The 12,152-nt window shown below is 33.7% G+C and overlaps 1 protein-coding gene across 9 annotated transcripts in view; it reads right to left on the bottom strand.

Annotated features, from left to right (window-relative positions):
- LOC118203623 (cation-independent mannose-6-phosphate receptor-like) overlaps positions 1 to 12,152 on the bottom strand; it is a 96,646-nt gene that overhangs the window by 56,348 nt on the left and 28,146 nt on the right. For all 9 annotated transcript variants that reach the window (XR_015043759.1, XR_015043760.1, XR_015043761.1 and 6 more), the window contains exon 3: positions 10,014 to 10,168. Coding sequence is in view for 5 of the 9 variants with exons in the window: in XM_085826150.1 (XP_085682276.1) it covers positions 10,014 to 10,168 (155 nt within the window). In the remaining 4 variants the exon portion in view is untranslated. The remainder of the gene's footprint in view (positions 1 to 10,013; positions 10,169 to 12,152) is intronic.

The following is a 12,152-nucleotide window of genomic DNA, read 5'->3' on the forward strand; positions in this document are numbered from 1 at the left end:
AAAAATGTGCTGTGACAGGTTTCAAATGTTTTCATGTTGATCCTGCCCCTAAATCCACATAGGAAACAACTGCAATACGATACTAGAAACTTTAATAGTTATGAAAAAACAGAAAACATTTCGCTATTTTTCAAAAATCTGAGTGAGTCATGTGCAAACAGAAGTGCTCTTTATTTCATTTTACATAGCTGAGTGATAGGCAACTTTATGGGGTACAGAGATAAAAAAAGTGTTTTTTCAGAAAACCCTAGTGTCTAACCTGTGGCCCAAAGCAAGTATCAATGCTGCTCAAGAAGTGAGTGCAAAAGTAATATCAAGACTGCATATTGATAATATATTTTAATATTGCAATTAGGGATCAAGGCTGGCATTCAACAAGGATGGATGAGTTGTTTGATGCTCTTAGCTGCAGCAAAATTAAATGCATTTTAAATGCAGTAGAGGTTCCAAATCTTACTTTGACATGAAATCTTCATTCTGATATATTGTGTTTAAACACAGATGAGGATATCGAGATTAGCGTTTCCAGCATTTCTTATCTTCAAGCATACCAATCATTATATTTTGAGTGCTTCAAAGGTGTGACAAAAATGGTGTGACATTCTCAAATCCTATTTCAAGCTGTGCGTGGAATTATTTCTTACATTTTGTTATATTGTTTGTGAAATTATAACATATTAAGTTAATATGTAGCCAAAAAATCTGTTTGGTGCTTAAATACTGAGTTTTAATGGATGCCATAGTGAATAATAGTATTTTAATTGTGATTTTAACTTTTTGAAATCTTTACTTTCTTTCGGCACATTTCTCTCTAGAAGTGAAATTTAAAAATTTCTTTCAGTGGTCAAATCTGAAGAAACCAGTTGTATTTATTTATTTATGGAAATCAAGAGCTACCACTGGTGTTAAAATAACATATATGGCCCAAATTATCTCATCTTCTTCTAATGTGGTCCAGGAAAGCTAAAAGATAACAGCCTCTGATTTATTACATAGATATATATACACACAAGGCCCCATTAGTGGACGAATGGTTTAAGAATTAGTGAATACAGTTCATTCGGGTTTTAAATTAGGCAGATGGACAGATTGTACATCTGAAATGATGTTCGTGCTTTTTTCCACATGTAATTTCAATTTGAGCCAGTTTCCCTTAGTAAGTCCTCCACCAACAGGTCCAAGGCAACCTTCCTCTTATACAGTTAACCTTTGTGTGCTTCATTATCTTCAAATAATCTAAATTAATGTATATTGTTGCACACATATTTCTACATTTCGTTCAGGTATAAACCTTGAGCAAAAAACTTGCTTACGTCTTTTCCTCTATTTTATATATTCTGTTGGAAATTTGTGGCTCTTGCTTTAAGAAAGATTTAAAATAATCTGTGAAGTATGCTCCTTCAAAATTGCTCCACATTTTAAATAAATACATTTAATTACATTATATTACATAGTACAGTTACATAGCAAATACGTGTTACACAGCTCTTCACACTACATTCTCAAAATCCACGCGAACTCCCTCTCAAATCGAAACTTTTCTCACACAGTTGAGGGGTGCTACATAGCCCTCTATGGGAGATTTCAACATACTCCCCACAGATGACCGTTCAGGACATCAAACTACCTCTTACATGAAATTATTACTTAGCATTATACTTAGTAAACATATAATTTCTAGATTAAATAGTTCTTGCTTGTAAATGAGTAATACTAAGCCTAAACAACATATAAATGTAAACAATGAATTACACAAAATTAATAACATAAATATGTACAATAACATTAAAACTTAAAGAATTCAAATGAATATAGATGAATATCAAGTTAAAGTTCAAAATTTTTCATGATACTTAACTGTCCATTGGTAACACAAACAGTTTGTGAATAAGTCTCTTGAATTCACCATCAGCAGTTTTTACTTTTACAACATGCACTCTGGAAATATTACCTGGGTAAATTTCGGTGATACGTCCAAGTTTCCATTTTAAGGAAGGTGTATTATCTTCCTTAATGATTACTAAGTCATTTACTTTAATATTTGCTGAAACACGATGCCATTTTGTGCGAACGTGCAGTTGAGCGAAATAGTCCTTAGACCATTTCCTCCAGAAGGACTGCGACATTTGCTGAACTAGTTTCCAACGATTGCGAAGTGTTAGAGTCTCGTCGCACACATTTGGTTCCGGAATAGCCTTTAATGATGTTCCTATTAAAAAATGACCCGGTGTAATCATGGAAAAATCAGCTGGATCACTTGAAATCGCTACTAATGATCTTGAGTTCAGACATGCCTCGACTTCTGCTAGATAAGTAGCAAATTCTTCAAAAGTTAGAACTTGAGAACCAATTGCTCTTCTCATATGATATTTCATAGCCTTTACTGCGGCTTCCCACAGTCCACCAAAGTGTGGCGCAGAAGGCGGGTTGAAATTCCACTTAATTTCTTCCTCTGTTAAGTATCTAGCTACCCTTTGATTCGAACGATATGATTTCAGTTGTCTGTTGGCACCTATAAAATTAGTGCCACAATCACTATACATTTCCTCCAGTCTTCCACGTCTGGCAATGAAACGTTTTAGAGCTGCTATGAAGGAATCTGTCATCATGTCTCCAACTTGTTCTAAATGCACTGCCTTAGTACTAAAACATACGAAAACACAAACATAGATCTTCACTGTCCGAACACCGCACCCTTTCTTCGGTTTAACTTGGAAAGGACCCGAAAAATCCCCACCACATTTCGAAAAGGCTCTTGCAGGATTCACTCTGGATGCTGGAAGATCGCCCATTGCTTGATATGACAGCTCACTTCTGTGTCGACAGCATGTTACACATTTACGAATGATCTTGAGAATGGTTGCTCGCCCATTAATAATCCAGTATCTTTGCTTGATTTCTGAATGGAGCATTTGTGCTCCTTCGTGAAGATATTTATAGTGATAATATCGTATTATCAGTTTTGTAATATAGTGTGATTTAGGCAGAACGACTGGATATTTTACATTCTGTGCGATGCTAGCATTTCTTAGTCTTCCTCCCACTCTTAGAATACCCTCATCATCTAAGAATGGATTCAACATATTGAGTTTACTGCGGGGACTCACTAGTTTTCTCTTTTTCAAATGATCGATTTCTTCACTAAATTCTTGCGTTTGCACAGACTTGATTACCCAAGAATGTGCTATGGCTAGCTCTCCAGTCTGGAGAAAATTTAATTTTGTCCTTGTTATTGATGACCGTTTCACATTGGCAATAAATCTGAGACACCAAGCTATAACTCGTAAAAATTTTGTCCAAGAAGAATATTTAAGAAGAAGTTCATCAATCACAAAATTCTTAATCACAGTAGTATGCACAACGCATCCCTTTCTCTCAGTTTCTACTACTTCCAGTGGGATATCCTTCAGTGGATGCTTAGGGAAAAAATTATCTTTTCTTTTTAGCCAATATGGACCACACCACCAACGATCACCTTCCAACAAACATTGAGCTGGCACACCCCTACTAACTAAATCAGCAGGATTTTCCCTTCTACTGCAATGATTCCAAAACCTGGGATCTGATTTTTTCTGCACTTCAACCACTCTATTACCGACAAATTGTTTCCATTGTTTCGCAGAACCCTTTACCCAAAACAAGACAATTAAGGAATCAGTCCAATACACAAATTTATCAATAAGATCCTTAAAAACCTCTCCCAGATACTTTCCTATTCTAGCTCCTATGACTGCTGCCATTAGTTCCAATCGTGGCAACGTCAATTTCTTCAAAGGAGCTACTCTGCTTTTCGACATGACAACTGACACAGAAATGTCACCCTTATCATTTAAGTAACGACAATACGCTACAGCACCATAAGCTATAAGAGACGCATCGCAAAATACGTGTATTTCCATTTTTGAATTTAAGTTATCACAACACACAGATAAATTTCTCGGAACTGAAATATCCTTCAGATATTTAACCTCAGAACACCAGCTAGTCCACTTGATTTTAAGGTCATCTGGCAATTTCTCATTCCAACCAATACCACATTCCCAAATTTCCTGTAGCAAACACTTAATCCTAACTACAAATGGAGCTGCAAAACCAATTGGATCAAAAATCATTGCTGCAACGTGCAAGACATAATACTTTGTGCTCTTCAAACTCTTTAAACTATCCATTAATCTTGCTATGGTTCCAGTTCAAGCCTAAGACCTTCAACTGACAATCAGAAGTACAAGTATCATCACTAAGTCCATTCTGCATCCACAATGACCTCAGTTTCTCAGAATTAGTTTTTAATTTTCGCAAAATCATACTTGCATCCTTTAAAATCGACACAGCTTCAGAAGACAGCTTAAATACCTCTTCAACACTATTTCCTCCAAAATATAAATCATCTACATACAGTGAAGAGTTCAACATTTCAACACATTCGGGTTTAATATTCCTGTACTGCTTTAAGGGCTTTTTTATTGTTGCACTTAAAATAAATGGAGATGACTTACAACCAAACGGCAAACGTGTCATACGCATTATTTTGTAGTCTTCATTTGCATTTTCTGATAACCACAAGAATTTTAAAAATTTCCTATCCTCCTGTGAAATTCCAATAATCAAAAATGCTTTCTCTATATCCGCACAAAATGAATTTTGAATTTCCTAAAATTTAAAATAACATCCAGTCCATTGGGATTCAAATTCAGCCCAGTCTCTAAATAATCATTCAAAGAGAGATTTAGTTTCGCCTTCGAACTACAATTGAAAACTACGCGAACTTTAGTAGTATCCTTATTGGTTCTCACAACTGCTCTATGTGGCATGAAATATTCCTTCACATCCCTAGAACATTCTTCAATTATTCCTTTACTCTGTTGATCTTTAATTATGTCCTTGTATTCATTCGCCAACCACTCATTATTTTCGAAATTGTTTTTTTAAGTCCTCAAGTCTTTTTTTAGCAAGGCAAAAGTTATTTTTTAAATCCGTTGGCTTCATTCCCCATAACAAACAAGTTTCGTATTTTCCATCTACAAACCTGAAATTATCCTCAAATTGTTTTATCAAATTCTCATCTGCAATTGATAACTTATTAGAATCTAATTCCTAACGATTCTAAATTCCATAGCATCTGCATATCAGTGTCAACGCAAAAATTTGTCGATACTATGTTTCCCCAAATTTCATCCTCAGAATTATTTTGTATGTCCTGGAGTGTAAGGCCAAAAATAGTTTGTATGCAATTTAGTGTTTTGGTTATTTTTTCTACTTTCGACTCTTTAATGACATCCCAAAAATAATCTGCTCCTATTAAAATGTGAATACCTTCATCTGAATCCGTGCATGCCTCAGCTAAATTTAAACCCTTTTGCTCAAAAATATTTTGAATATTTATACTGGGAAATGCAATTGGTGCGGAAGTAATAATTTCAATAACTAATGCTTCTATCTCAATATATTTCTTAGGATCGTTCCTATTCCTCAATGTTAATTTTACTACTCTGTAAGTTCTACTTATGGCTTTCGTAGACCCAAAAGCATAAACTGACAATTTTTCCTTTCGAATGGTTTTAAGGCTAAGGGCATCTGCCAAAGATTTTGTTATCCAAGATCTTTCACTCCCGTTATCCATTAACACCTGACATAGTTTAAAGTTTCCTTTCGAACAAGCCAAGACAGTACAAGTTTGCAGTAAAGCATTGCCATTTGACCCCTGCTGAGAGGAGCTGCACTGAGTCACCGCGTTTGAATTCTCCTTTCCCCCTTCGACTTCAGCTAATTTATTACCTTTTTCGCATAGCAAGGAGTGGTGACCTAAGCTGTTACAGTTCTTGCATGGGTCGAGTTTATTTTTACAGAATCGCGCTAAATGGAATTTTGAAAAACAGCGAAAACATCGATTACCTCTTCGTAATCTATTTTTCCTTTCCGCGACACTTTCAAATTCGCAAAATTCGTGTTCTTTGCTATTACAAAAAATGCAGTTTCTTTTAACATTTGTAGTATAACTAGCAATTGATATATTCCTATTAGTATTAAGCTTTTTATTTTCAAATTTACTAGAATTACTTTTATATTCATTACCAAAATTATGATAATTTTCAGCTTTTCTACTAAATAAATATGTTCTTTCCCTAGACCTTATTTCTTTGTCTAAAAAGGTAAATAAATCCTTAAAATTCCAATCACTATCTGGATACGCTCTATTGAATTCTAAAACAAGTTCTTTTGGAATTCTTTCTAACAAAATGGGAATCAATAAAGTGCTGAAAGATTTTGTTTCAACTCCTAACGACTCTAAACTTCTAATTTGAGTATCAGCTTTGTCAAACAACCTTAATCTATCAATTACATTAGTTATCTTTTGTTTCCAGAAAATAATTTTTTCTGAATATTCCTCTGACACAGTAATTTCCTCTTCTATATCATCACAATTACAAAGATTTTTCACTTCATCGTTTAATCGTTTTAAATTAGTTTCCTTATCTATTATTTGGGATCGAAATTCCTTTAAAGTATCTACCTTATTCATAACATTTTTCTCGGTAGAATCTTCCTTAACAAAAGCTTCAACTTTGTTAATTAACTCAGTTAACGTAGACCTAACTGTGCTACGCTCCTTTCTCAACTTAGGTAATTCCGACATTTTACAACAATTCAAATTTCAAACAAAACATCAAAACAAAGCCTACCTTCACTTCCTGCAAAATTCCACAAATTCCCAAACAAAGCTTGCAACTAAACCACTAGAATCCACAGCTTCCAAGACCGACTCTGTCTCCTCACTGGTGGCTCCAAAAAATGTGAAGTATGCTCCTTCAAAATTGCTCCACATTTTAAATAAATACATTTAATGGGTTTTCATCCGCAGAAAACCCGTTAGTGCCGTTGCATTTTTACTCGCCAAGCTCGTGTTTCATCGGCGATGAGCCGAGCCGTAAACGTGATTTTTAGTGCATGTAAATTCAAAGTTAACAGACAAAACAATATATTTAGCATATGGTAGTAAAAATTCACAGATAATAAGCATGTATATGTAAAACTAACTGGTTAAATGTGATATACTAAATAAATTTGTATTAAATTCAAGTTAGCACAGAAAAGAATATATTAAGTACAAGACAATATAAAAGCATTTATAACGGAAATAAAAATTCATTTGAAAAATATAAATTAGTATTAATGTACCGAAATTAACCAGTTAAACGCGATTACGAAAAAAATTTGTCTTAAATTCCAGTTAATACAGAAAACAATGTATTCCTTACACCAGCAATGGTTTGCTAATTTTGATGACCATGGTGATGCATCAAACTATTCTGTCATCTTAGATAATCAATAATATTTTTTATTTCAATTTAATCATCTATTTATGTCACCCCAGCCATCCTCTGAAAGGTTATTATTAGAAAAGCATTAACAATATATTGTTAAAATTTAAGCCAGAAAATTGATTTATTCTCATTTTAGATGACAATAACCAATAATAAAAATAAAAGCATTACTTAGTTATTTAAATTGCTGGTTCTTAGAGCTGTTAATAATTAAGAACACAACGTGAACTGCTGTGTTACAAATTAGCATTCACCCCTTCCGCCGTACTTTCTTCCTTTCATCCTGAACCGAGAACCGGCATCTATCTACGAAAATATTTCTATCCATTCGTTGTTAACAAATTCAGAAAAAATACTAATAAATAAGAGAAGAATAATATAAAGCTGCAAATGCGAACAACGACAGTGATAATTCAACAAAATGAACCCAAGAGGAATGGTTGCAAACTTCGAACAAGCGAATAGGATAAATCCGCTGGGTTACCAGGTTTGAACTATTATTGCCAAAGTTGGCGATGTTTACATTTACCGGGTTCTCTGCGGAAGTGCTTCCCATTTAATTACATTATATTACATAGTACAGTTACATAGCAAATATGCATTACACAGCTCTTCACACTACATTCTCAAAACCCACGCCAACTCTCTCTCAAATCGAAACTTCTCTCACACAGTTGAGGGGTGCTACAACGCCCTCTATGGGAGATCTCAACATAATCGTTTCATTATATGTGTAAACATTTTACTGCAATTTCTTCCAGTACAGTCAAAACCAAAAGTGTATATTTCAAAATGTTTTGTGCAACAGCTCTTGTACTTGACTCGGGTCTATCAGCCACATTGTTCAAGATGCTTTCTAAAGTCTTGGATTCTGTATAGTTGACCAGCATCCTGTCTTTACAAAGTTGCCGATGTAACCGCTGGAACATTCTGTGATCCAGCATTTGTCTCTCAGGAAACAGCAAAACGGCTGTACATGTAATGCATGTCTGCTTTTTTGGCATTCGTAAGCTCTCTCATCACTGATGATAGAAAGACACGACTACTGCCCTCTAATGGCAACAATATTTTCTATGGAAATTACTAATATGCAAATATGTTTCATGACATAGTTTGAAGTAAGATATTTTTAAATGAGTGATAAAAGATTCTGTGGATGCTGTTCTTCGTCTGAAGAAGTTCATATCAGATTTTATAAGAATTAAATCTCAGGAAGCATCAGGAACTCCCAAAATTGATGCCATTCTTAGGAAGCGGGCAGGAAAAGGAGCAATTATTGATCAAGCAATGTGATAAGGAAGTATGTATTTGATGAAAGAGAAGTTGTTATAATTAAGAAGTTTTTTAGAAGATGCATATAACCCTATTGTTTGACTAGCAAAAAGACTGTGGAATGATCTTGCAGAATTTGAAACTCTTCTTTCTACACCGTATATAGCCACAAAAAAGGTGCAATCTGAAGAATTGACAGGAGGCGAGCATGGAAGAACGTGATAATTGTTCTCTCTGAAATGGAGGGTTTATTGCAGAAGGAATCATTTCTTCAATGAAGAAAAGAGAAACTAGTTTTCTAGACAATGAGATCTTGCTGAGTTCAATATATGTAGATCTGTAACACCGAATTTTCTTGGATGACGAAAAAATTAAAAGGGCAAAGAAAACCATTTTTGAACTTTCAGTAAGAATGAAATTATTCTCAGAACAATTGGATAATTCGAATCAGGGCAGTCAAACTGCACACATTGCAACAGAGTCTCCATCATCCTCTTCCAATGATAAATTAGGTTTTGAGAAATAGTTTTGGATAATATTGAAAAGGCTTAAGGCAAAGCGAATGAAAATAAAGAACCAAGAGCCTTTGCATATAAAAGTGAAAAAATACAAACAAGATTTCTACACGATCTTTGAAGAAATAGAGAAATATGTCTGCACTTGCAAGACACCTCTTTTAGAATTTACAAAAATCTATCCTGAAAAGTTAAAAGAAGTAGCCCTAACAGTAACAGTTCTTCTTCCTACTCAAGTTAGTGTGGAAAGACTCTTCTCAACTCCAAACTTTATTAAATTGGATCTATGGCCCTCCAACAAAGGAGATCTTGCCGAAGCAATACTGTTTCTTAGAAATAACTAATGCCAATTTTTCCATTTCATAATAAATGCTAATTAGTATAAATAATTTGCTATTCCATAATTTTTTTCTGTAGCATCTATTACTTCTTTTATATTAAAAAAATAAGCTGTAATCCATGTGTATATGTTTAGAGTCGAGTCAGAGTCTTTAAAATTCCAGGAGCTGGTCATTGTCTCTACTGACACAAAGCCCTGGAATATTATTCGTATCTTCGTTCTGTACCTACCCTCCAAGTTCGTACCATGAATTTGGTATCACCCTCTCTATGAAATACTTAGTTGATTATGTATGAAATTAACAAAGCAGTCTCAAATAAAAGCGTTTAATAGACTTTGTTGGGCAAGAAAAGCAGTCTTAGAAAAAATATGATTATCGACACCTTTATTTCGTATGTACCCAGCTATAGTGGTCACCTTGACAGTTCACCTTCAATGGGAGCTAGTGGCTCTAAGGAGCTCAATGTATTTACAGATTTTGGATAATTACCATTGCATCAAACATTTAAGACATTTCATATAACAGTTTTACATATTTTTAGAAAAACCAATAGAACTACTTACTTGTTTTTACTGTCTGATGTATTAAAATTATGCAATGAACTTGAAAGAAGATTAAAATTATAATGGATCCCATCAATATCAAAAGCACACGGTTTTTGCAGCTTTTGACATGCTAATGATGTTTCCCACAAGAATACAGTCTTGCATGCATATTTCTGAAATTAAAGACATAGCTTTAAAAACAGATAAGTACTAATCTATAATTTCATGCCTCTTTGAAATACATAACTATATGATATTTTTTATTTAATTTATTTTAAATGGACATTTTATTATAGAAATATTTTTACCTCCTATTATGCTTTTTATAACCATAAATGTAATAACTTTTTAAAGAAAACCTTTACTAGAAAGTGATATATTTACCAAACAAAGAGCAACAATACTTGTATAACTGATTTGATGAAAACCTCTAGGTACATCAAGGGAAATTAATTCATAATACAAATCCTAATGTTTACTGAGGTTTCAACACTTCACCTATCCATGAGCATTACAATAATTGGTAACCTTAAAAGATATCGAATTAACTTTTTGCTTACTTAAATCCAAGTATCTATAAAGATCAAATCATCAAGTACCTCAAGTGCCATTTTAAATATAATGGCACTTGCACTACTCTAAAATAAAATGTTGTAACATCGCCAAACTGCCAGGATGGAAGACATTGTGGCAAATTGTCTTTTCAGATTTATTTTCAAACTTAACAGGTGATGTTCTAGGTTACAATAAGGTCTGAATTAGTATACAGAAACAACATAACCACATTATTTTGCAGAAGGGTAAAACAAAGCTTCCCAGAGGCAAGACAAGCCTTACTTCAACAGCATCTTTCAGGCAACCCCCACACTTCTTTTGTTTCAAAACATGAAATGGATACAATGCAGGGCAGCAGTACAGAAATTGCCTTCAGTTTGCTTCACTTAGTTAAGTCTACATTTATTCGCATGAGAAAAGTAAACTCATTAATTGCGAACACATGTTATTTGACCCAAATCCTTTCCTTTCAGGTGGAGGGGCAGTTATTGGAATTATTTACATTATAATTACTATTTCTATAGTCACAAAATATCAGCTAAAAAGATGAAGAGAAAACATAGATATTTACAGTTTGGTCAAGTACCATGAATTAAAAATGAAACTTTATATTGAGAGCAATGCTAAAAAATACTATCGACTAAATTTAAATGCAGTCCAACAATATATAATCTCACAGTTTTTCTTCACATAAGGGGTATAATGCATGTATCCTTAAAACATTACATTGATTTATACATTTATCCAGTCTCAAAAGGAAAGATTTGCAGTTTCTGGAAGCCTCTTGGCAGAGATCGAAAAATTATTTCTGAATTCCAGCACTTAATGACATCAAAATAATCATAAATATTTGAATTGGCATCAACATAAAAAATAATTTCATTATCAATTTATCATCAGTTATGAAACAAACATGATTATTTCCTTTAGACATCTCCTTATATGACTTTAACATAATGAGATGACTAATCTTCCTTTCTTCACTGGTAAATTTATAACACAATTTGTTTCAGACAAACCACTTTTGAATTTCCCAATCTCTGTTTAACAGACAAAATTTTCATTGGTTTGTAGAAGACAGAATTTCATGCCAACTCAGCAGATGCATTTATTTGATCTATGTACACTATGTTACATGGGCATGGTTACAGGGTTTTCTAGTATATGTACACAGATTACCTGCCATGCAATTTGAACTAGGTAAAATATATTACATAGGCTCGGTTACAAGGCCCTTGAAGAAGTATATATTCACAGCATACATTACTTAGAGAGATTATTTTTACTGTTTACCTTGCAACAGTACCCAGCATTGTAGTTATATTTCGAAACTGAGACTGTCTCTAGGTGGTTACTTAAGCCACTGTAGATACTGTGCTGTAGAATTGCCGTTTGAGTAATTAGTTACTACTATTGGCATTATCTCAACTGTTTCCATTCTTTATGATGTACACTGCTTTAAAAAAAAAAAAAAAAAAAAAAAAAAAGACAGTTCTATATCTCTTGTTCTACTGGGTCGATTCACGAAATTCAAATTGTGTTCTTTATGTCTCGAAAGCGTGACTTAGGATATATACTAGATTTATATATAACACTATTTTA

The sequence above is a fragment of the Stegodyphus dumicola genome, chromosome 11 (assembly GCF_044657685.1).
Source record: "Stegodyphus dumicola isolate Sdum_Otavi_A_Nest chromosome 11, ASM4465768v1".
Taxonomy (NCBI): domain Eukaryota; kingdom Metazoa; phylum Arthropoda; class Arachnida; order Araneae; family Eresidae; genus Stegodyphus; species Stegodyphus dumicola.